The sequence below is a fragment of the Gorilla gorilla genome, chromosome 18 (genome assembly GCF_029281585.2).
Source record: "Gorilla gorilla gorilla isolate KB3781 chromosome 18, NHGRI_mGorGor1-v2.1_pri, whole genome shotgun sequence".
Classification (NCBI taxonomy): domain Eukaryota; kingdom Metazoa; phylum Chordata; class Mammalia; order Primates; family Hominidae; genus Gorilla; species Gorilla gorilla.
In genome coordinates this window covers 11,339,505-11,365,259 of record NC_073242.2, presented here as the reverse complement: position 1 = coordinate 11,365,259, position 25,755 = coordinate 11,339,505, and the positions used below count along the sequence as shown (strand labels likewise).

At 40.0% G+C, this 25,755-nt stretch overlaps 1 protein-coding gene across 33 annotated transcripts in view; it reads right to left on the bottom strand.

Annotated features, from left to right (window-relative positions):
- The window catches only part of RBFOX1 (RNA binding fox-1 homolog 1), a 2,483,553-nt gene that overhangs the window by 6,999 nt on the left and 2,450,799 nt on the right, over positions 1-25,755 (bottom strand). For 20 of the 33 annotated variants that reach the window (XM_063699486.1, XM_019012245.4, XM_055365219.2 and 17 more), the window contains one exon: positions 12,854-12,906. The exons of the other annotated variants lie outside the window; for them this stretch is intronic. In XM_063699486.1, coding sequence (XP_063555556.1) covers positions 12,854-12,906 — 53 coding nt within the window. The remainder of the gene's footprint in view (positions 1-12,853; positions 12,907-25,755) is intronic. 33 annotated transcript variants of the gene reach the window in all.

Here is a 25,755-nt window from a genome sequence, read left to right as displayed (position 1 = left end):
CAGAATCCAATGGTTTTATTATGATTAATAAATTTCATTTCCCCAGAGGAAAAGAGACCATGTCAGCTCAAACTGAAAGCAAGGAGGCTTCTTTTCAAATGCTAATTTCTGAACACGCCCTTGTGTGACACTACAATTTAGTCACAAGGTTATTAGGGAAGATGTGGACTTGAGTGCTATGTTTGCAGCAGATATGCCAAGCACGTCAGCAATCTGATGTCCTCAGAGCTGGCTAAGCACAGCCCGGAGATAGAGCGCAGCAATGCCCAGGATGTCCACAGGAATGATGGGAAGATGTCTTACGGTCGCCATGTTAGGACACGACCAGCTATATGGTCATCCTCCACACCATGCATCCCTGGCCAAAGTGGGCAGTAGTGCAGTCAGATCATGATGATCTCCATGTGCCCACTTCCCATCCATCAGTAATTTCAGAAGAAATCTTAAATGTGTCCACTTTACTCCATGCACATGATGACTACACTAATATATGCCACTAGTTCATCAACACCAACTCAACAGCCATAAATCTTGTCTCATTGTTTCAACTCTTGCTCCTTCAAACCAGCAGCTATTTACATGTATCAAATCTCTCAAGTCTGTCCATCTATCCACTTAAATATAAATCTAATCCTATGACTCCCCACTTAAAACCCTTCAATAGTTTTCAATAGTTTTCCATTGATCCTAGAATAAAATCCAAACTTGAATAAGCTGCCTCTGTCCCTCTTAAAATCTTCATCTTCCTTCCCTTGGTTACTGTGCTCCAGGCACATAGGATTTTTTAAAAATTTAATTTTTTTTTTGACACGGTCTTGCTCTGTTGCCAAGGCTGGAGTGCACGTGGCACGATCTTGGCTCACTGCAAGCTCCATCTCCCAAGTTCATGCCCTTCTCCTGCCTCAGCCTCCCAAGTAGCTGGGACTACAGGTGCCCGCCACCACAGCCAGCTAATTATTTGTATTTTTAGTAGATACGGGGTTTCACTGTGTTAGCCAGGATGGTTTTGATCTCCTGACCTCGTGATCCTCCCGCCTCGGCTTCCCAAAGTGCTGGGATTACAGGTGTGAGCCACCATGCCCGGCCCACACATGCAAATCCTTTCTCTGCTTAGTCTTGGCACTTGCTCACCCTCCACCTGACTTTCATCTTTTATGTTTCAAATCAAATGTCCCTTCCCTAGAGAGATGGAGAGATGCTTCTTTCTCTGGCTCTCTGCCTTTTTTTTTTTTTTTTCTTTTGAGACAGAGTCTTGCTCTGTCACCTGGGCTGGAGTGCAGTGACATAATCTCGGCTCACTCTAACCTCTGCCTTCTGGGTTCAAGCGATTCTGCCTCAGCCTCCCCAGTTGCTGGGATTACAGGTGCCCATCACCATGCCTGGCTAAATTTTGTATTTTGTAGACAGCGTTTCACCATGTTGCCCAGGCTGGTCTCAAACTCACAACCTCAAGCGATCTGCCCGCCTCGGCCTCCCAAAGTGCTAGGATTACAGACATGAGCTACCACACCCAGCCTGACTGCTCTTCTTTTTAAGGGCACTTTCCAACTTCATCCCTACCCCTTCATGTTGTATAGCAACTCTAATACTCTTATTTCCCACTCCACCTGATCATTTACCTTTCACCCTCCTGGAATGAGAACTCCATGGAGGTTGGGGCAGTGTCTGTTTTGGCTGCCATTGCATCCCCAATGTGTAGAACAGTGCAGGTAGAGAGGGGCAGGCCAATGGTACTGCAAGAGAGGAGGCAGCAAGACAAAGGAGTAAAGAGAGAAATGGGGCCTGGGAGAGACACTCATGCCCGTAATTATGATCCCATTCAGATACACTTTTTGAAGATTCTCGGTCAGCTGCTCCCAGACACATTCAAGACAGAAGAAGACTTTCTGGGGACTCTAGAAATAGTGTATGATTTTTACATCATTTCTGTGAGTTTGCAAAACACTGGCCAAGTTGCCATAAAACTCATCAAAAGCCTTCAGGGAAAAACTAAACAAAGATATAAAAGAGGACTGCTTTCCTGGCTAATTCACCATGGCTTGCAACCATCATGAGACCTCATCTTTTTGACCTTTAGCAACAATTTAAAACTGGGAAGCAACTTGAGGCCTTGGAGATTCAGGACTTGGGGAAAGAAGATCCAGGTTTGAGTTCTGCTTTTATGATGTCTTTGCTCTCATGACTTGGACAGAGCATGCTCTCTGAGCCTCATCTTCCTCATTTGTAAAGCAGTAGTTTTCTGACTGAGCCTTACCTAATTCAAGGTGCATTCAAGAAAACCAGGTAAATATTAAGCCACCTACAGATAGAGGAGATTATGATACATGGCTTCTTAGATGGTATTTCACAAACCAATCTCTCCCTCTTTGCCCAGACTTTTGGTCTGCAGAGGCAAGTGAAAAATTCTATTCTAATATAATCACATGCAGCTCTACCGATCAAATTACAGATGCTTTTGGAGTTGAGATCTAATTTATGAGTTACAGATGTAGTTTAAATGGATATACGTACTTGAACTTAAGGTTGTGTTGGAGCAAAATGAATAAGTATGCAGCCTCGAATGGGAATATGAACCCGTGTTTGTTAAAGGGCTTTATCAACTCTACTGAGACATGTTAGTAAGAAGTACTATGTACACCTACTTGAAACAAGCTGGATGCTAAGGAAATACAATGGGCCCATGTTGGTACTCTACACCAGGGTTTTAACATAATTTTCTTATAGGGCCACAGTAAGAACACTAATTAATTTCACTATATTTTACTCCCTATTTTGATGAGGAGCGTTTATGCCCTGGGAACTTTTTATTCTTCCATTAGTATCATCTCCCCATGCTTCTCACCCCAGAGATAGCTAGGTGAATCCTGTGGAGCAGAAAGATGAGTGAAATCTGCTCAGTTCTCAGATGAAGTTCAGAAGGTAGCGAAGACATCCTAAACAGCTAAATTGCAGCAAGAAAATGCATGGGCTTGTACCCCTTCCAACACAGAGAAGGGCTGCAGAGTATGCATTCAAAATGGGATGTCTCACCAGGGATCAATGAATGGCCCGGGTCTCTGCAATGCAATTAGGGACTACAGTGCCTCCTTTATCCTTATATCTAAGGCATAGTCTTAAGTATTTGGAAAAATGAATCCATGCAAGTCGCACACTTACCATACAGCATACCAACAGGGCACCAACCATGGTTCAATGGTTCTAAAAGCATGCTCTTTGGAGAGCCATGGTCTAGCTAACGGGATGTTCTCTTTCACTTCCCTGTATAGGGTCAAATGAGATCTAGCAGTTCTGGTGTCTACCCCCCTGGTTGGGGTGCTCTGGAGCACCAGGTAAGAAGGGGGACATCAGAAGGTAACCTGCACCCAGGAAGAAGTGATTCTCATCCCACTCAGATATTCATCCTATTTCATTGCTCTCATTTTTGGGGTTTGAGGACTTTTCCATATAAAAAATAAATGATGTGTTGAAGACAACCCTTTGGTTTGCATAGTTGCTGGTATCATTACCAACGAGTTGTTGCTTTTCCCCATCCGGAGGAACAGCATCTGGAACACACATTCCAGACCAAGTGTTCTGTGTTTGGACAAAATGCTCGGCTTTCAGCAATTTTCAGGGGCTGGAAAGGAGTCACAGACAATATTGGCCAGGAAAAGAAAGAACAAGACCAGAAGGGGAGGGCACATGGCTTCTGAGTTCTGCAGCACTGCCCTAGCTACTGCTTTACTTCCTTCTCTCATCCCACTACAAATAAATGAATCTGTTGTCAATCATAAACTGTTAAGGGCATTTATGTTTTCCAACTCAACCATCCCATACTCGTCACTAAATGAAAATGCAGCAAAACAGTAAGATCTCGCAGTCCTACTGAAAGAAGCTGAAGGCTTCTGACAAATCTCTTGGCAATTCTACAACTGCAGACAGGTCCCCTCAGCTTGTTGGGGATTCTGTGGGGTCAGAATGGAGACAAAAGCTCAATTCAAAGGATAAAGAAATGTAGCCCAGAATATGGGACTTCACATAAGGTCTTTCAAAAATTCCGAGCTTAGGACACCTCAGTATATCTCTGAAATGATCAGTCTCTTACCTTCATGCCAATAAATATTTACCAGACAACCAAAATCTCCATTTTCAAATCCCAGAATCCCAGGTTGTAAGGTCTGGGCTAATCCCAGTGTGCATCCATTTGAGAAAATGTTGGGGTAATTATGGCCAAGATTTTAATCTTGCAGGAGAAGAGCCATACATGGAGAGACAACAGGTGCCAACCAGCCCACCTCTGCCCTACAGGAAGATTTGAGAGGGTTTCCAGAACCTCAGGCCATGCACCCTGGTTTGCTGCAACAGGGAAAAACCCTCCTGAAAGCATTAAGATAACTACTTGGATGTATTGGGAAATTCAGAAAGCAACGGTTTATCTAGGAAATGTTCCTGTTCACTTTCACTCTACAAGGGTCAACTGAGTTCTAGACTTCAGATCTGTTGGTCAGTTAGTGAACTTAGGGAAATACTCCTCTGTGGTTACTATAGCCTTCTCCTAGTTTTAATTTGAGCAATGACTTATACATTTATTGACCATAGGGATGACCAAGCTCACTTATCCTCAAAGCTTCTCAAGATACTTAAGTTGGAGGAACTAAACCAGTCCCTAAACACCTAGAGGAGCAGTCCCTGGCCTTCTTGGCACCAGGGACCAGTTTTGTGGAAGACAGTTTTCCCACAGACCAGGGAGGTGGGGAATAGTTTCAGGAAAAAAAACTGTTCCACTTCAGATCATCAGGCATTAGATTCTCAAAAGGAGTGTGCAACCCAGATGCCTCACATGCACAGTTTAGAGTAGGGTTTGTGCTCCCATGAGAATCTAATGCTGCCACTGGTCAGATAGGAGGTGGAGCTCAGGCAGTAATGTGAGTGAGAGGGGGCGGCTGCAAACAGGAAGCGTTGCTCACCCCCCACCCTGTGTCCAGTTGGGGACCCCTGACCTAGAAAATGACTAAAAATGCAGCAAAATCTCCAAAAATGATACAAGTAGAAGTGGAAGAAATGCTCCAAGATAACATGGAGTCATCTCTACTTGGCTCTGTTTGACTTTCATTGCTGCTAACTTCCTTAGCTTGTCTTTAAAGTGCTTAACTTCAGAGATCACTTAGCACATTTTTCAACCCGTGATTTCCCTGCCTCCCCTGAGAAGTAGGAGGGAACACATCTGAGCTTTTTAGACCCTACATGAGAAGCCACAGAACTTGCTTTTTTTTGCCCAGGGATACCTGTCATACATCAGAACTATGCATACATAATACATACACAAATCCAACACTATGGCATCTAAAAGACTCAGACCATTTACCCATAGCAAATCAGATCACATCATCTTTTCTCTAGCCCACCAATGCCATTCAAAACCTCTTCCTGTTCTGAAAACCTCTTCCTATTCTGAAACACCCAACAGCAGATTTGAGGGAAAGCAGAATAGCAGCCACTCTCGGAGTAAAGAAGACACAGTAAGTCAGTCCCACTTTTGGTGATGAAATTCTCCTGCCCTAGAATACCTCCTCTAAAAAAGGAGCTGTAGGCACATTCTCTTTAATGCAGAGCTCAAGGCCATCCTTCTCTTAGAAATTTCATTTCTCCTTTCTGTTTGTCTACTCCTGCTCTACCAAAATCACTAAGAATTTTTATTGTGCTTTGAAATCACCATGGCACCCCAGCTATACTTTACCCCATAGGAGGAAAAACAAATTGTATCCCTTATGAGATTTTCAATACCCTTCCATGAAGCAGGGTTGAACAGCAGATGGGGATCCCTCAGTCAGAATTTCTAGAGTCAAACCCTGACTGTTACTTCTTGCTAAGCTATCTCAAAGTTCTTCTCTCTGAGTTGGTTATACCATCTATAAATGGAGACGATAATGGTACATCCTGATCGTACAAGGCTACAGTGAGGGTGAGAGGAGGGTTATGATTACCAGTTAAGGACTAAACAAGTAACAGTTATTAAGACTGAGAGGACTGCAGCTATTGCCTCTTGTCTATTTTATGTGGGATCAGTGAGCTTCCCGGTAAAGCCCCGGGGGTACATGTGTCAGAGCTACCCCTGAATTGGGTTGATGATCCAAAGTCTTATGTACTGGCATCTCCCATCCTCAAAGCAAGCAGATCAAAGATTAAGACAAAAAGAGCAGGTTGAGAAATAGGGAGGTTCTGGGCCCTGAACCCCAAGGAATGCCCCTCTACAGCACCAACACACCCACCTAGCACCAGGAGGCAATGTTAAAATACAATACCAAGACACTGACAATGTCCAGATTATCTGTCACAACATTTTAACTCCTGGTGAACATCCCTCACCTCCAAATGACCAGTTCTTGGGGACACACAAACTCTTTCAATATTCATTTGAGCCAAACGAAAAATGTGGTTCTAAAACGGGATTGAGAGAAACATAATGAAAGCCACACATGCAAGACATATGTCATTTTAAATTTTACAGTAACCACATTTTAAGAAGTAAAAAAAACAGGTGAACTCATTTTTATTTTCTCCAGAATATTCAAACTGTCATCACTACAATGTGCAACTCACAATTATTGATATATTTTACATAATTTTTGTACTAAGTTTTGGAAATCCAACATGCATTTTTTACTTACAACTCATCCTGGTGTGGACTGGCCACATCTCGAGGGCTCCACAGCCACATGTGAACACAACTTTAGCAAGTCCTATTGTGTGCTCTTTTTACCATTGAAACAAAAAACGTTGGCTGGGTGTGGTGGGCCCGTGCCTGTACTCCCAGGACTTTGGTAGGCCAAAGGGGCAGGATGGCTTGAGGCCAGGAGTTTGAGATCAGCCTGGGCAATAGAACAAGACCCCATTTCTTCAAAAAATTAAGATATCAGCTGGGTGTGGTAGCACATGCCTGTAGTCCCAGCTACTAGGGAGGGTGAAGTGGGATGATCGCTAGATCCCAGGAGGTCCAGGCTTACAGGAAGCTAAGATCAGGCTATTGCACTGAACTCTCCAGCCTGGATGACAGAGACCCTATCTCAAAGAGAAAACGTTCCTGATTGATCAGTTAGTGTGTCCCAAGGTGTGAGGTCTTTTCTATTAAAATTATCTGGGGCAACTTGTTAGAATGCAGATTTCCAGGCTCCCTCTCGCGACTTATGAATCAGAATCTCAGGGGCGGGGGAAGAAGACAAAACAGGCTCTGCATTTGTAACAAGTTCTCCAGGTGACTTTCGTGCATTCTTCTAGAATTTGATAACCACCATTCCATTTTTTAAAATTCTGCATGCATGGATACAGCACTTTTCCACTTAGGCTAATTCAGACTATCTAGACATCTTTAATTTTCACAAATTGATTACACACACTTTCTAGGGTATTGTTAATGCATGTAGCAAGCCTGAGACTATGCCTCCTATACAGAAGGTTCTCAATAAGTAGGAGTATGTTTCCTAAGTTCCTTTGCTTATATGGCCCCTTAGCTCCCTGTACTTCCCCTATTATAATACATATCACACTTTATTGGAAACGGACCAATTAGCCACAAATCAATTTACTGCATGACAACTTTGCTGAATAATCAAATTACTAAAATGCAGGAAAGACAATTAGATGAGACTTGCTGAAGGATCAATTAGAGGAATGGCCAATTTGGAAACTTCTTCTAAATATTAAATATTACCTAAAGTTTTAATGTAGCTGCCAGCATGTGTAGGTTGAGAAGTAGGGATAGAAAAATGAAAGGCGCTGGTGACACCTCCTTGTACCCCGGAACTTGCTTCTAATTGGTAACTTGGGTAGCAACCTGCCCCACAGAGGACAGTTTCAACAGCTTTTGCAGATTGTTCATTTGGTCAAGGCTTTTTTGCAGACCCCTACCCTCACCCCACATGGTTGTGTCCCATACTCATCAGGAACTGAGATGAAAATGTGTCCCCAGATTTGCTAAGGGAATGCATGGTGGGTCCTGGCATGGTGGAAGGGGCATATCTTCCTGCTAGCGAGTCCCAGCCTCCACCTACCCCCTTTATACACACACACCCTCTTGGACTCTGTGTCTAAAACATCTATTTCAACCTGTCTGCTGGTTTTCAGGGACTAGGATATTGTCAATTATTTTTCAGCCACTAACTTTCGGCAAAAAGACGTCTGGTGAATTAACCTAGAACACACTTGGCCTGTTTAACCCTCTCTTCCCTAATACGCAACATGCTTCCTGACCTGACATCTGCTACCTCTATCCCCACAACTACACCAGTACTCCCAGCACATGGAACTAAACATATGCCTGCTGCCTGAAGGGGAAACGCCAAGTTAAATAAACTTCCAGTGGAACAACCACTAAAGAATCATACAGTGCCCTTGGGTCTCTTCCAAATAGTAACAACTTTGTCATCCAACTCACAATACTAGTTTCATAGCAGCAAGATAGCATACTGGGGAAGGTAGAATTCCATCTGGAGCGAGAAGGCCAAAGTTCCAAGGGTGAAGAAAAAGGAGTGTGTGGAGGCAGTGTGACCCAGAGGAAGGGTTTTGGCATCAGATGGACTCCGGTATGACTGTGGGCAAGCTACTAAATGTTTCCGGACCTGAGCGTATGTTTTTTTCACTTTCCAAAATGGGGATAACACCTCGTTGAACTACTGTGATACACATATACATGCATATATAGTTTATCATACATATACATGCATTATACATATACATACATGTGTGTATATCATACTAGCACACATAATTTGCTCAATAAATGACAGCAAGTTACTATTACACCCTGGAGAACTCAGCAAAGCCCCCAACAAGGGACAATTACTACAGGGATAAAGGGTTTGCTTTCCTCAGGGATTAAAGCTTTGGTGCTCCATGGAATTAACTGATAGAACAAGAGTGGGGAGTGGACATTTAACAGACTCGACCTTGTACACTTCTAATCTGCCAGTATGCCCTGTTTGTTCTCCCATCAAAATACAGCTTAAAGATGACCACTTCTCACCCACAGCCACCCCACTAACCCAAGCCATTGTCCCCCCTCTCTGGACAGCTGTAAGGGCACCCCATTGCCCTTCGGTGCTGTTTCTTCTGTTCTTTTGCAGTTTGGTCTCCACAAAGCAGTCTTATCTGATCATTAAAGTCAGATTACAACCCTCCCTCCAATGCCTCTGCATCACTCTTAAAATCCCAAACATGTTCTGTGGCCTCCAAGGCCTAACTTGCTCTGACCCCTGTCTACCTCCTAGATGTTATCTATAAAACTCACCTGTACTCATATCCATGGGCCACACTGGATGTCTTACTCCTGGACACCTCAAGTATGTCTCAACCACAGGGTCTCTGCACCTGCTATATGTTTCATGGGTCACACCTTCACTTTATATTTAGATCCCTGCTCCAATGTTACCCCCTCAGAGAGGCCTTCTCTGATGGCTGAGTCTAAAATAGCATTGCACCTTACTTTCCATCCCCTCCCCTGCTTTTTGATTCATTACAGTAAGTTCATAACTTACTATGCATATATATTATCTGCTTATTCATATACGTGCTTTGGGATCTGTTCTCCCATACAATGAAGGTCTTTTGATGAGACCTTCTCCTGAGTCATTTAATGCTGTGTCCCCAGGGCTTAGAACAGTTCCTGACACCCACAAAGGACTAGAGATATTAATCGACTAAAATGAATTTCTAGTCACTGATTAAGTAACTTGCTTTTCAACCTCCATTATCATACCAGACCCTTCTTCTGCAACCACTACAAGCACTAGCCCACCCTGGAAAATTCCTAATGAATCACAGAGGGAGACCTCCTGTCTAAGAAGGGAAAATCATTTTCTCCCTTTTCACCATCTATTGCAGAATCCAACTCATCCAAGGTTCTTGATGTTACTGAATGAGGACCTACTCAATTGTCCAAGCTGGATGCATTAGGAGGTGTCCTGCCCTGTTATAAAAGCCTAGTCCCAAGTGATACCCAACAGAGCACACATTCTTTGGGAAGAACCAAAACAAAACAACACAACTAATAGCATTGTTGAAACTCCTAGGTAAGAAAATAGATATCCTTGTAAATTAGTCTCACAGACCACAAATGTTAATGAAAAATGCCTATTCCATGTGGCTAGAAAAAGCAGACCAGATGTGTTGGCACTCTCGACAAAAGACCCACGTAAAAGGCATTGCTTTTCTTTGGGAAATGTGAAGAACAAATCCTGAAATGCTGCTGTTCTACTGCTTAATGATTTTCATCTCACTATCTCCACCCGAAGCCCCTGACGGCTGCCTGTGCTTAGCCCATCCACCATGGGCATCAATGTGACAATAGCACCTCCTTATAAGAATTTCAGTTATAACATCCATCAAGCCCCACACTGAGATTTTAAGCATGTTGATTTTTTTCCTCCATTTAAAAATAGAGAACTTGCCTTTTGTCAAACTCTGATATCCAGTAGATAGCAGGATTCGATACACCTGCTCTAATAAATGTTTTCATAAGGAGTTGAGAGCTCATTACAGTAGTGCTGTTTAGAATGTGGGTAGTGGGCACAGCAGAATTTTTTTTTTTTTTTTTTTGATGGAGGCTTGCTCTGTCATCCAGGCTGGAGTGCAGTGGTGCAGTCTCTGCTCACTGCAACCTCCACCTCCCCAGTTCAAGCAATTCTCTGCCTCAGTCTCCTGAGTAGTTGGGATTACAGGCACGTGCCACCACACCCGGCTAATTTTTGTATTTTTAGTAGAGATGAGGTTTCACCATGTTGGCCAGGCTGGTCTTAGACTCCTGACCCTCATGATCCACCCACCTTGGCCTCCCAAAGCAGGTTTTTTCAGCATGTAGGAGATGATGCCCTAGAAGGCTTTCATTGAAACCATGAGTTACAACCTTTGTTGACTGAGCAGTTTTGATTTTTCATTTTCGCTCTATGAGCAAGGTGAACTTGCTGGGAGATAATCTGACATTTGATGGATATGGATGTCTCCTTTTTCATGCTTCATTCAAAATTCAGAGTTCAAATGGAACCTTATGAAGCATACAACATATTATTAAAATGGCCATCAAAGGACTAGGGATATCTCTCTCAATCTGAAATGTGATCAATAGCAATTCATTAAGCATTTACTGAGCAGCCATCTAGATTAGGTAGATGGAAACACTCACCACACTCATGCAAACTTTCATTTTCTGTCGCCCTTCTTAGAAATATTGTGTGTGGATCACTTGCTTACAAGGCAGGGTTCAAGTCATGGGGCAAAATCAATATCTAATTTTTTCATGTTTGATCTAAGATGTCCAAATATAACCTAACATACTGGGACATGCACAGGGGTTAACAGAAGGCAGAAGCTCTAGTGCACTGAGGCATCTACACATGATGCCTATGAACATTTTAAATTAACATTATTCCCCACCCTTACCTCCCATTCCAAGCAGTCTCCCCTTTTGTTTCATGCTCCATTCCACTAAGGCTCTGAAAACGTTAAACAACTTTTGTATTGCAGGAACATTCCCTGCCACTCCCAGCAGTTCAATTAACCATTGCATCTAGCATTGGGCATTAGTAAAGTGTTAAGGATGTCGCCACCTCTCACAATGAGAAGCAGAGATACGAGTCTAGTGGTTAAGAGGGAAATTGCAGGACCATCATCAAAGAGGTTTTTTAGAAAGAGTATACCATTGTTTTAAAATGTCAGCATGCATCATGCATACCTCTTGAACTCACCAGGTAAGACTTTAAACCATTGTGAAGGCTGAGGCTGACCATATAAATAAAACTGACCCTGCCTTTTAGAACAGAGATAGTTCGGTGCATGTTCCTAGCTCTCTGTCCTTCCTTTCATTCATTCATTCTCACCAAAGGCGGTAAATAGGGAGTGAAACATTGGCACATAAGCCTTTCTTTACTGCACCATTGATAAAAGGTAACAGATGAGTGTTTATTTGTGAGGTTCAGTTTAATGTATGTGTCTGAAGGTCATGGGATGCTCAGTTATGTAGTGATAAGTTGTAACGTCCTCCCTCGCAGGCTGAAAGGAACACATTGGCAAGACTTCCTAGTGATTGTTTTGGTCATAGTTTAGGCTTAAAAATGACAAAAGGAAAAAAAAAAAGAAATCTAGTGTTAAGGCACTCACCTATCTTGGCATTTAATTAATTCCATACTAATCAAAGTACAAATATAACTGTTCTGAACCACATCAAAGAAAAAAGACAGGTGTTATTTTGATGGACATATCATGCAGCTATGCAATTTCCATTTGCCAATGTCCTGGTTTCAAAACCAAAAGACCTGGTCTCTCTAAGTCCTGCTACTTGAGAGATGTTTTACAAGAAAGGAAATAGAGGATCTTTGGCTAATAGAATGAAGATCCTCTTTTTATAAGACAGAGATAATTATATTCTCGAATGCCTCTAAGCGTTATAGATTCAGTCTTTTACAGCCTCTAATATTCCATAAAGATCCCAAATAATTCACACATCAATCTCTATGAACCCAGACATAATACGTCAAAAAACATGGAAGTCATACGTCTGTGTACCTAATCTTCCTGTTCCGTATTTTACCATAAAAGCACTGATTATACTGTAAGATTTTCTTGTGAATTCATTCAACATAAGTCTTACTTTTCTGGACCATGTATTATTAAGACCAGAAATAAAACATCAAAGTTAGCAAAATGCCTAATGTTGTCTTATATGGCAGAGCCTCAAGGCTTCAGCTGTACTCCAAAGATACAAGATCTTTTTTTTTTTCTTAACTAAACTTTCTAGAGTGACCAACTGCAGCATGTGAAGAAGAAAAAAAAAAAAAAGGATACTGAGACTTGGATGGATGCATCAAGAAGTAGCAATGTTTGTTACCTGCAGAGGTGTTACAAGAAATTTCATCTGCTGCAACGAAGACGAACTGATTTCTGGAAGAGAAGATAAAATTCACAATACTGCTCGCTCAGGGGGGAATGTGCTCTCTGCCAATTGCTTCGATGTGTACAGATGAGGGGAGGGAAGGGTGCTGCGTGTGAATGGATGTTGCGAGGAAATGTGCTGATGTACCTCAGAGTTTAGAAAGATCATGAAATAAGCATGCGGGGACCTCTTAAAGTCATGGTAATGTCAGAATATGGACCATGTACAAGCTGTTGCACCAAATATTAATACTATGTGTTACCAGAACATGCCAGGATATGTTTCTAAGGCTAAAGCATTTCAAATTGTGCTTATATGAATTTCTATGCTAAAGAGATTACTTTTTAAAATGAGGCTAATGATTAAGAAATAGGGTATACTACAGCTAGCTAGAAAAATTTTAAAATTCTAGACTTATAATATCAAAAAAAATTAAGAAAAAGTGCTGTCATTTCAGAAGACAATTTTATATGGTGATGTGTTATGGATAATAATTTCCTCATCAAACCAGGCTTGCTACATAGAGCTAAGAGAACTTGTCAATTGAAATAAACCCTATCTGTCCAAATTATTTTTAATGACTCAGTATTAAAAATAATGAAAATAGGAAATGCTATTTTACTTTTAGTAAACCCAGAAAGATGATAAAACTCTCTTAAGATGTTTCCAACTGTGACACTTCCACAATATAATGTGTTCTAATTCAGAGGTACTAGTTATTCGTCTACAAATAAGATCGTCTGAGTCAAATTATAAAAATGGCACAATGAGGTTGGCTAGGTTCTTAAATGCCTCAAAAGCAGCAGTACAGGGGCTCTGGGTTTTCATGGGTTAGATTTTTACCATGCCTATGGATCACCAAGAACCAAGATAAATGCATGTTTCTTCTTAGTATGATTGGTTTTGTTCAAATGTTTCAGTGCTTCAAAAGGTATCTAGTGATGGAGCATTTCTTAAAACATCTTAAGAAAGTTTTACTGTTGCAAGAGGTACACCCTGGAATATAAATAGAGCTGCCATTTGAATATTCCCTAGAATTTCACATTCAGTTAAATGCTAGTCATTTCTACACCAATAAAATATAAACAAGTTATACATGCTTTGAGAATAGTATTTTTAGTACTTTTCTCCTACATAACAAGTCACAACTAAGTTTATCACTTTCCTTAAGACAATAAAAGTTAACATAAGATTTTGGGCTTTTTGACATAGACTTTTTGAGCCACATGAATATCTGGCCCCAAATTCCCTATGTTTCAGGAGCAATAAATTTATCCCTGAAAACAAAGGAGATATTTTGGTTGAATATTTGACTTACTCACCTTTGACTTATAGAAGGGGCAATAACACGGGAATTCCTAACTACAGGTATGATATTCTAGGGTGCACAAAAGAGGCACTTAGAATAACCTCTATTTACAGAATGCTCCTAAGAATGCTACCATAAGCAAGAATGGCGACCTGGTTTGTCCAAAGCGGCAAGGTCTTTGCACTAGGCATTCACATATCTATGGTAGGAGGGTGGGGCAGCTCTACCCAATTTCTACTGGCTAATCCTAGAACAGATTGCTAGCTTGTGTTCCCTTTCTGCAATTTTCCCTAAGGAACTGTCCAATGTGCTAGACATGAGGAAAGCCACTTGGAGACAAAAACAGATGTAAAATTGTGACTGAACGAATAGGTAACTTTTAATATGCAACCTACAAGTATGATTAGAAACAGCCCTCTAACAAACTAGGCTTGTTTTTAAAAATTGTTTCAGAATTTTATAGTATGATGGTGTCCTTGAAAGTATTCTTTTTGACACTCTGCACTTAACCTTAAACTACCCTTTTTCCTTCCTCCTTTCTTCCTCTTTTCCTCTCCTACCCTTTCCTTCCTTTTCTCCTTTCCTTTCCGTTCTTTTCTTTCTGTTCTTTCTCTTCTTTCATTTTCCCTTCATTCTTTCTCTCCCCCACTTCTTTTTGAAAACCTGTGTGTATTGATTTTTATTTTATTTTTTACCTGTGGTCTCTTTTTGATCCCTAAGTTTCAGAACAAAAGGGACTACTCCCTTTGACAACTCACCCTCTTCAAAAGAGTTGGCTTAGATTACTTCTGACTACAAATTCACATCTGTTTCAAGGCAGAGTTCTCAATAATAGCGACATTTAAAAGGAGTTAACAGCTACCAGTTAAGTATTTTTTTTTTTGACGTATCCATTCTGTACTATTTTATTTTTTAATCCACATAAACAATCCCACTACATCCCAGAAAGGTCACCATAAGGTGTCAGAAAGTGCCTTTCTATAGAGTTCATTAATTAATTCCATGAATTCAATCTGTGTGATCACTACTTCCCTGAACAATGCTTTCATCAATTGGTAAGTGCAATTAACAGGAAATGTCTGTAAAATGAGATTGGCTTTGGTGGCCTGCAGTGTCAGGCCAACAGAAGAATTCTGGTAGAGTTCTAAGGGGAGATTGCATGTTGCTGTCTATATTCACCATGTTATGCCATTTTATGTACAGCTGTTTCACCTTGAACATTAAGACATTATTGATTTAGAGGGCCCATAAATGGATCATCTATGACCCTCTCTCAAGCCATTTGCCCCAAATGACCAGAGACGAATGATCAAAGAGACGAATGTCTCTGCTATATCCAAACAACTTCAGGAAAAATTAAAAGATCAGAACAATGCAGGTATATTCTGGACAGTGGGGCTGCCTCTCAGGAGGAGAAAGAAGGCTGGTACCAGGGTCTGTCTCCTTATGCAAACCCTAGTGTGCTGCTTTCTCTCAACACAGACCCATGAATTTAAACTTCAAAATGCACCTGATTTTCCACAAACTGGTCTGTTCCTCAGTTGTTCATAAAACAAGTCTGGCTGAGTCGTTCTCAACCTTGGCTGCACATTGTAAATAATTGGTGCACTTCTAAAAATTTCTGGTTACCAAGCTACACTGAAGACCAATTAAATAGTAACCTCTGAAACTGGGTCTCGGGCATCAGCAGTTTTTAAATACTTCCAAGTGATTCTAATGTGCTAACGTTCTTCGTTTGAAAATCACTTGTTGAGTTGAATGGTCCTCACCTTGGCTGCTCCTTAGATTCATAGAGGTTAAAAGAGTGCCAGTGATAGGGCCCACTCCTGAGGGTTCTGCTTTAATTGATCTGGGGTAGGGCCTGGAAAGTAGTTTGGAAAATGCTCTGTAGGTGACTCTAATATGTGGCCCAGCTGAGAAGCAGTGTTATGGCACCAAGGCAGAGGGTTTCAAGAGATTCAAGGAAGTGGATTCAAGGAAGGGATTCAAGGGAGTTGAATCATTGAATCTCTTCCAACTTTGGTTTCTACTTTTGCAGCTTCTATTTGGCCATCATGCTTGCCTCCAGGGCAACCTAGCTACTTAGGTTTTAGACTATGCAACCACACAAACCTGATACAGTATCCAAGAAAGGGTACTTCTAGTTTCTAGATGCCTTCTAAGAGTTGACTTTAAACCTCATCCTGAAAGAGAAACTGCTCTACAGTGGCCATATCATACTCTTGGTATTTGAATTCTTCCTTACCTGTTCCTCTTACTGGACCATTTCTTATGGATTTACTCAAGATCATCCCTGCTTGGGTTTTTCCATTTTTCCTTGAGTCGGCCCCTAATTTTGTCTTTTCCCATTCCTGTCACCTAAAACTTTTCTATATTCTACCTCTCCTTCCACTCCAAAATTTCTCAAACTTCCCTGAAGATAAGAACGCCTAGAATGCTCATTCAAGGTATAGATTCCTGGGTTTCAACTCTGACCACCTGAATCAGAATTTCCAGGAGAGAGGTCTGGTAATCTATCCACTTAATAAGAACTCAGGCCTGCCTATTGATCAGCTCCACAGGCACTCATTTTCACTGTTCTCTAGGTAGCAGATTCTGCTGTGAGGGAATCATGCCTCCTGCTACTTCTTACCTTGAAGTTTGGGCAACCTTGCTGAGAAATCTGCAAGTTCATTCACATTTTCACTTCAAAGCTCACCTGTCCCAGGAAGATTATTTTGAAGTGGGAAGGCTTGGTTGGGGGTGGAGAAGAGGAAGGATTACTCATGTATGAAAAATGATGAAATGGCCAAATTGAGTTTAAGGGAGAAGGCTGTCTTTGTCTTGACTCATGGGAATGTTGACTGCAACGGCTACTATTTAACACTGATGGGGCACTTATGACTGCAAGTTGCCAAGTGTCATACCTATGTATTCATTTAATTTTTCTCATAACCCTTCTTTTTATCCGTGTCTTGTAGATGAGGAAACTGAGGCATGGAAAAGTTATATAATGCGAGCAGCTGTTAAGTGGTAGAGGTGAAACCTGAACACAGTTGGCTTGGCTCAAGACCAAGCTTTTACTATCTAAGGTTCTGCTTGGAACATTCACGTAGAGGCTATTTAATCAGCAGTGCAGTGTGATGTCTCTGTGGAGTAACTTAACATTCTGAATCTTCGTTTCCTCTAAGAAATATTTGAACTCCTCTTTGAGTATAATTGAGAGAAAGAATTAAAAACATATTCTGATTTAACAACAACTTGATTATGAAATGGCATATGCCATGGTCTGTCTCTTTCACTCTTATGTCACTAGCCTGACTAATCTTTTAAGATGGTTTTATAGATCAACCATCTATACTCTATCTGCCTCAGCTGGTGGTACACTTAAATTAGTCCTGTGGATTGCCACATATCACCCTCATAGCCCACTTTTGTTCCTTAGGTTAAATCTCATCTCTTGGCAGTTTTCCTTCTGAAAAATTACCCATGGCTGAATTCTCAGAGTTAAATTAAAACAGTAGCCAGCCTGTGTTGCTGGAGGGGACATGAGATGCTAGATATCAAGTCAGAGAAAACTTTTGGTGCGGGCAGGTGGGAGGTAAACATTCCCCATATCAAATAATACTGTCTTTAAGTCTTATTGGTAAAGATTCTGCTCACTTCTCATTCTTTGGCTTCTTAATTCTGTTACATTGCTATTGTTAAATAGATCTCAGGATCGATTTCACTCATAGCAAGATTCTTCTTGTATCCAATGCTATGAATATTGAATCTCTCTCTCTCTCTCTCTCTTTCACACACACACACATTTAAACCTTCCAAAGATGCCTACTAGGCAATCCCTACAGCTGAGAAGTTGGTCTTCTGGCCTGGTAGATGGCAGCCAAGATGCCCCAAGATAGTAGTGGGACAAAGACCAATTCTACCTGTACGTATTGGGATATCTGTTGTTTATAAGGCAGAGGTTCTTAGCCCTGACTGCCCAGCCAATACTTTGTTTTTTAATAAATATTCAGCTAGGATTGTTTTTTAAATAAAATACCAATGACCAGGCCCACACCCCGGTCATTTAACTTGAGCATCTTTGAGAGTGGTTCCCATGTACAGATATGCCTGAAAAACCCCTGGGGTTGATTCTCATCTGTCAGCCAGCATGGATAACTCATCTCACTGTATGAATACCTCTCTGAACATATGTATCTTGCCTCTGCAGGAAACAGTTGTGTCTTTTGGGTTTAAAGTAAATTGTACTAGTGTTGATTTTAACATTTTATACTTAATATTTTAATTGCTAATTACACTAATTATAGTAGTTATAATTAGTAATTGTCTTATAATCATGCTTACCAGGTTGCTTCCTTTTTTACATGTAAAATTAAGGTGGAAAGTCACAATAATCAGTTTATTCTTGTTGTTAAAGTTGCTAGACGTGCCATATGGAACTCAGCCATGAGTGTTTTCTGAATATTAAACATAATATGCAGATATGATGCACCTATTAAAATTCATATTGCTGATCTTACCAAAGAGTTGACTCACATCATTCAGCCTTCAGATTGTAAATGAGGGGCTTGCTACATATCAGGCACTGAGCTAAGTCTAAGGGGTCTGATGCTATGCTCATAGCCTTTAAATCACTGGAGTATCTTGGACTTGCCTGTCTGGAAGCTCATAATCTAATTTATATTCCAGTTTTATCACCTTCAAAGGGAGGTTCCTTGCAATCAGTATTTTACCTCCTTTCCACATACAATACTAATACTCTACTCCAGAATGGTACAAATCCCATTCAGATTCATATTTTTTACCTGCCCTGTCACTTTTATTCAGTTTAGTGTTGTCATGTGTACTCCAATACACTGTGGCAAATTGTAGAATGAGACAGGGTATACACAGACAAGTAACCAAACAGATTGATTATAGAAAGCTCTCAAAGGTTCTACACCTATCCCTTTTTGAAAAGGGGGAACACATGAAAATACACTTAAAAACATTTCATTTAGACACAGTTCCTATTGCTAACATGATATACGTAAAGAAGCTTAAACAGAAAGAAGATAAGGTCTGTGAATCTCTCCCCAGTTTGGCTATTCTACCAAAAAAAGATCTGAGTTTTGGAAATTCAAACCCAAGTTCATCTCCATTACTTGGAGACCTTGAACAGTTGCCTTTTGTCATTTTAGTTCCTCCAACATTTAACATTCTCCCCAGTTCCCACTGCACTTCTTGTCTAGGCTCAGGTGAAAGAGAACCAACTATGAATCTGAAAACCATGCTTTGTTGTATATAAGCTGTATTCCAATAGAAAATTCATTTCACCTGTCTGGACCTCAGTTTCTTCATTTGGAAAAATTGAGATATAAAAACAGTACATGCCCTTCCCGGACCTTTTGTGCAGGTTGAATGACAAATGTGAAGTCATTTTATTGGTAGAAAAATTGGCTTTTTCTTTTTTTGTCTGTGTAGACTCATAAAGGAAAGTCTATTTCTCTCTCCACCCAAAGAAGAGGGCAGGCAATTGGTTTTACAAAAATCCAAAGCAGTCATAGTTAGAAGGCTGGGTTTATACTGGGAGATTGGGCATTTCTTCTATAAAGCTAATGCATGTGTGGTGGCCTAAGTTGATCCATGAGCAGAAAAGATAACAAATATCCAAGGCACAGGGTGAAAAAGAAGGATAGGATATTTGATCTTGCGGTTCCCAATTTCTATTCCCCAAGCTATGTTTATATTTCTAGGGTAGAAGTCAAGATTTTAAAACAACCAAAAACAAATGTATTTAGTCAAAAATTATTCTAACTCATAAAACCCGTTTCCACAGGAAACTCCTTGTTTTTTTTTCACTCAAGAACAGAACACGATAATCCCACAGTTCAATGATGCTGCTAATATCCTGAGAACTAAGTGTCAGGATCTCTTAGAGGGGCTTTCTGTTCATGACAGCAATTAATTCTCACAACCACCCAAAGAAGCAATGGTCATCCATTAATCCCACTTTATAGATGAGGCAGTTGAGGGTCAACTAGCTCAATGTTAGCCTGCCCAAATTATCTCGTGTAGTAAGTAACCTCACAGAGATTCAGGACCCAGGTGTAAATCTCAATCTGTAATTATATTCTCTATATCAACAGCAATGATTTGCTAGTGCATGTCTATATCAGAGTAGGTCCAATGAGAATAAAAGATCCTGTTTCAAATCTTGACACAGTTACCTACAAGTCCTGGGATGCTAAGCAAGGCACAGGTTCCAAGAGGGTTAGTGTTACAGTGTGTCTTAGAGATTGCCTGGACTAAAAATAACCTTACACTTTAAAATGCATTTAATTTAATGTACTTGCTACTGCCTCTATATATTCACTGCAAATACTGGCATACATTCCAAAATATGTCAATCTGAAACCGAGTTATTGATAACATTTGCACCACCTCTTTCAGTTTATAATGTTCACCTTCTTCATCTCTTTCTGATTCTAATTAGTACCAGGCTTTCCACTTAGCATAGGAAAAAACTGAGGGTCAGTAAAGTTAAATCAGATGGAACTTTTTCAGATACTCCTTTATATTAGTGTGAATCTATGCAATTAATGACACGATGTTAGCATAAATAACTGTTTCCGTCCATGGATCTTTTGGGGTAAAGAATTAATTGTGGCCCTGGGCCAGGAGAGGGAAGAAGTCACTCAACTGTTGATAGCTCTTACTTTCTCATTGAAGAAGGGAGAGTAGAGAGGCAATGGTAATAAAAGTCAATAATTTATAAAGATAGATCCTCTTATCTCTTGCAAGGTTTGTGGCAGGACAACCCTTTGTCAACATTATGGCATATCGGGGTAGAACAGAAGCTTGTTCTCTAAAGTGGGGCTTCTCAAACTTCACTAGTCATTCTGGAGTCTGGAAAGTGCAGCTTCTGGTTCAGCAGGGCTGGGACTGGGGTTTGGGATTCTACATTCTCACAGGCTCCTGGTGAGGCCAATGGTGTTGGCCTGGAAACTACACTTTACAAGGCAAGGCTCTGCAGGCTTTTTAGATGATCCACTCAAATCTTGAAATTTCAAAACAGAACAAGTTAATCCCCTTTTTCCCCCATTTGTTCGTTTTCTAAGTTTGGGAGACAGAAATGGAAGAAAACAAAAATAGTGGGGAAACGATCATTCTGAAAAAACAGGGAAGCCGGTATTCTCCAGGAAGAATTATTAAAGTGCCTCCACTCCCACTACCTGGCCTCGTATTCTGTTTGGTAGTAGTCATCCACAAACACTCTAACAAAGCAGAAATGGTGGAAAAAACAAGTTCTTCATCTCTTAATACATTCTAACATTTTAAATTACGAAATTGAAACCATGAAAGGCAAGAATTGAGAGGATGTTAGAAGCATCTAACAATCATGGTTTTTTTTTCTTTAAATTCCAGGTCCCCAAAACCCGTTAGAACCACTGATTTAGCTTATCATATGTGTGGCATATTTCTATAATCTCAGGCCAAAGCATTTCAATCTAAATGACTGGGATAATTACGAGAATATTTGGCTTTGATTATGTTTCAGCTTTCAGAAATCTGTTAATCTATTTGAACAGTGACACATCATAATGCATCAATAATTAGCTTGGAAAAAAAGAAAAGTGACTAGTTACTCCTTATATTCTCCCTAGTTTTTGCCCCACAGACTCCCATCCCCTCAAATTCCAATAGTGGCCCCTACTCTAAATGTTTCAAATGTTAATTAAATATGAAATTCATTATAGTTTTTGAGAAGTGCCTAATTCCAGAGAAACCAAGCATTGTGATTTACACCAAGGAAGCCATAAGTCATTTCTGTCCGGTGACTGTTTACATGCATGTACTACACACAAAAGTGGAAATAAATTAGAGGCCACATTGAAATAGAAATCAGTTCTTCTGGAAAAGAATTTCAACTTGTGATAAGTACAGAGTCAGAACTTGCTTTGATAACTTAAAATGAAATATTAGACACTTTTAGTGAAAAATTTCATCTTATCTTGAAAGATGGTATACTACCATCCATAGTATACTACCTAGTGACAAAAACCCCAAACAAACAACAAGGTAACAAAGTGGAGGGCTTTAATTTTTATTGCCACATCCACAACTGCTGCATGAGCTAAGATATTCTATCTTCTGCTTTACTGGATTACTGTCTTCTAGAATGTAAGGTTTTTTTAGCAATAGAAATGGCTCATTCATAGGGCTTTGCATGTATATTCTCAACAGAGCTACACCTAGAAAGCATTAGGCTTTCCCAACCTGCCTCTAAACCCTTCATAGCTGAAGGGCTCTGATGCTGCTACTGAAAAGATAGGCTTTATTTGCTTTTTTGTGGCCTATCAAGTCAATGATCTGCGACCTAAAAAGTGTGTAATTAGGCCATGACATGACCAAAGGAGTTGTTACACCTTGCCTTGTCACTGGCAAAAGTGTCTACCCACATGGCTGTGACAGCTACGGTCTGTTGGGCTTGGAAATTCCTTTAATCTCTCCCCAACTCCTTGTTGGTCCAGTCTGTTGACTATTACAGGATTGGTTCTTTTTTTAAATTGATTCAATTACATATTCATCCAGTAGTGCATAACAGTTGTTATGAAGCCATTATAGATTATGGACCAAAGGCAATTAGTTCTTGAGAGAGAAAGTTGAACGCATTTTCTTTTAACGTGTGTGTGTGTGATTTCTATAAACTAAGAGAAACTCAGGAAATACATCTATCAGTTACAGCCATATTACTTCTCAGTACTGAGAGCTTGGCATCCATAAACCCAATTTTAAAAAATTACAGTGACTCTACTATCAAAAGCTGAGATGTACCTTCCCTTCCTCACTATTTCAGAGCCATCTCCATACATTGGTGACAGTCTACAGAGCAGATCAGGAGAAAATAGAATTATCTTAGTTATCCTAATTTTTTGGAGAATACACAATCAACATCACTTTAAGAGGAGCACTGTTTTTTATACATGTATATATATACATATATGCATATGTGTGTGTATATACACATACATATACATATATACATATATATGTGTGTATACACACACACACACATATACAAGTATTAAGAAATTTATCTGGCATGTGTGCTTTGTAATAGTAATCTCACAGGTATAACTGTGTGTTTCTAATTACCCGAAAGTTGTCTAGGACAATTGCTTTCACTTTTTCTTCCTAAGGAGAGTCTGAATCGGCAAAAACTCCAAAAAACAGCAACAAAAAAATGGATCTGTTAGGAAAGTAAACTTTAAATGAACAAGAAAAAGTGTGTGTTTATACATGTAGATATGTATAGATGTACACGTGCTCAACCTGGAGTTCTGACTAAAACCTGGACGTGCTTTTCTAGACACAGGGGCACACGAGGATGTAAATAAAGGCATGAGTGACTCATTTCTGCTACATTCTTATTACAACTTGACAGATCATCTTTTTTTAAAAAAAAAATTATAGAACCCAAGAGAGTTCATCAGGATAAGTAAAAATAAAAGATTAAAAAAAAACTAAAACCAAGAACAGCTTCTTCAAAGCACCATCAAAAATGGCACAGAGATTTGACTTTGGCTTATTTGCCACGTATTGATTCCGCAGCCTAGACTCAAACTCGCAAGTGGCTTCTCTCTGCCTTTGGGTCTGTATCTCAGCTGGGAAGATGGCATGGGAAACTCTCCCATCCCTTCTGAACCTCCAAGAACTCCATCCTCAGTTCCTTGTTGATCTGAGAATACCATCTCTGGCATGGCCATGTTTTACAATGCTCTCACTATAGTTTTCCAACAGATTTCTCAAAGACTGCAAATGTAAATAAAATGATACAGAGTCTAGCATAAAGTTGCCAATGTTTATTTCGCCAAGGAAGAATATGAAAAACAAAATTGGATGTCTAAAACTACCATTTGCTATTGTTCTAATTTTATAAATCTTTTTAAACAGCATGTGAGAAGGAAGAATAGATACAGCCTATTTTCCAGAAAAGAGGGTTGACAACCATATTACATGGTTGGTGTTCTTCTGTTTTGATAAACCGTAAATATGCCATCAAAGGCAGTTGCCAGGTCTTGAACTGGCCTTGGGAGATACTGCTTTCAATACGGCACTAGAATAAGATCTTGAGATCTCTCCTTGCCACACATCACAAAGAATAAGAACAAGGGCTGCTACTGGTGTATAGCTAGAAATATTTTCAATCCCTATCAAACTTGGTTCAGATAAGACGACTGGGGAAAGCAAAGCAAGTGCCCCCTTTGTCTGCTTTACATGTGTACTTTCATTAAGGGTTCCAAATTATCCACAGGTTAAACTTTATCCTACCCCATAGGAAAAAAAAAAGTGAAAACATAATGTCCATAAAATACAACATCTTCTTAAAAAATTAACCTTCCTACAAAAATAAGCCCTTAAATGGTAAATTAAATTTTCTATTCAGGATGGTCATATACTTTATATGCTGACAATTCCTTAATTTTTAGTATATATCATCGGATAAGGACTCCAATTAAAATGGAATATCACTGTAAATATACTTCTTTGCCTGACTATTTTCATGACAGCCTTTCTCTACTACTTAATCTGAGGCCAGAAAAGTTCTAAAATAGACAGGAAGTAGCCTGCACTAATGGAAATCAACTCAAATCCTTTTACTTTTTTAGTTCAGCTTGTACAATCTTTTGTACATAAGGATTTAGTCCTATTTTCTGTATTTAGCTTATGATGGAATATTAGAGAGCAGAAAGATGGTCCCTTCCTTGCTTCCTTCCCTCTTTTTCCATTCATCCACCCACCTATGTATCGATTTATCTCCATCTATCCATCTACCCATCCTTCACCATCTATGTATGTGTAAGCATGGATGTATGTATGTAACTATCTCTGTCACTTAAATAATTTTAAAATAAGACTAAATCCTCTATGAACCTGAAAATATGCCTACTTATCCTTACTAGGTTCTAAGAAACACAAATCTGTCTCTGAAATAGAACCTTTCCTTCATAGGTTATGAATATCATATTTAACTTATGTTCTCTAGCATGTAGTTTGTGACCACTTGAAATTAACAAGCCCTGGTCTCTTTGCATTAAGCTTTACCTGAATACACTTATAAGTCCCTCGTGAGGCCCCAAGGCACAAGTGAGTGTGTGTGTGTGTACATGTGTGTGTGCAGAGAGCAAGATAATATGGCATTTTATTTGGATTTCTATTAAGTTGAGCTACATAACATTTATATAGATATATGTATATTTTCATATTACAACAGAGCCAATATGTCATTTTTGTCACACAAAAGTAGCAATTTCTAGCTCTACATTAGCAGTGAAACTTTAAGGCCTCAAAATCCAAAAAGGTATACATTAAAACAAAATTATGTTGTTTGCCATCTTTTGCTCAGTTTAGAGATACCTGTGTGGCCTGGTGCCACAATTAATGTCAAAAGCTTCTTGGCTTTCACAGATCTTCACAAGAAATGCATGTTTTATGTGGAAGAAATGGCCCCTGGTAACTATCAGTGTAATTGGACTGTGATGAAATCTGAGTGAAAAACTGTCTTGCTTCCGTCTCTGGG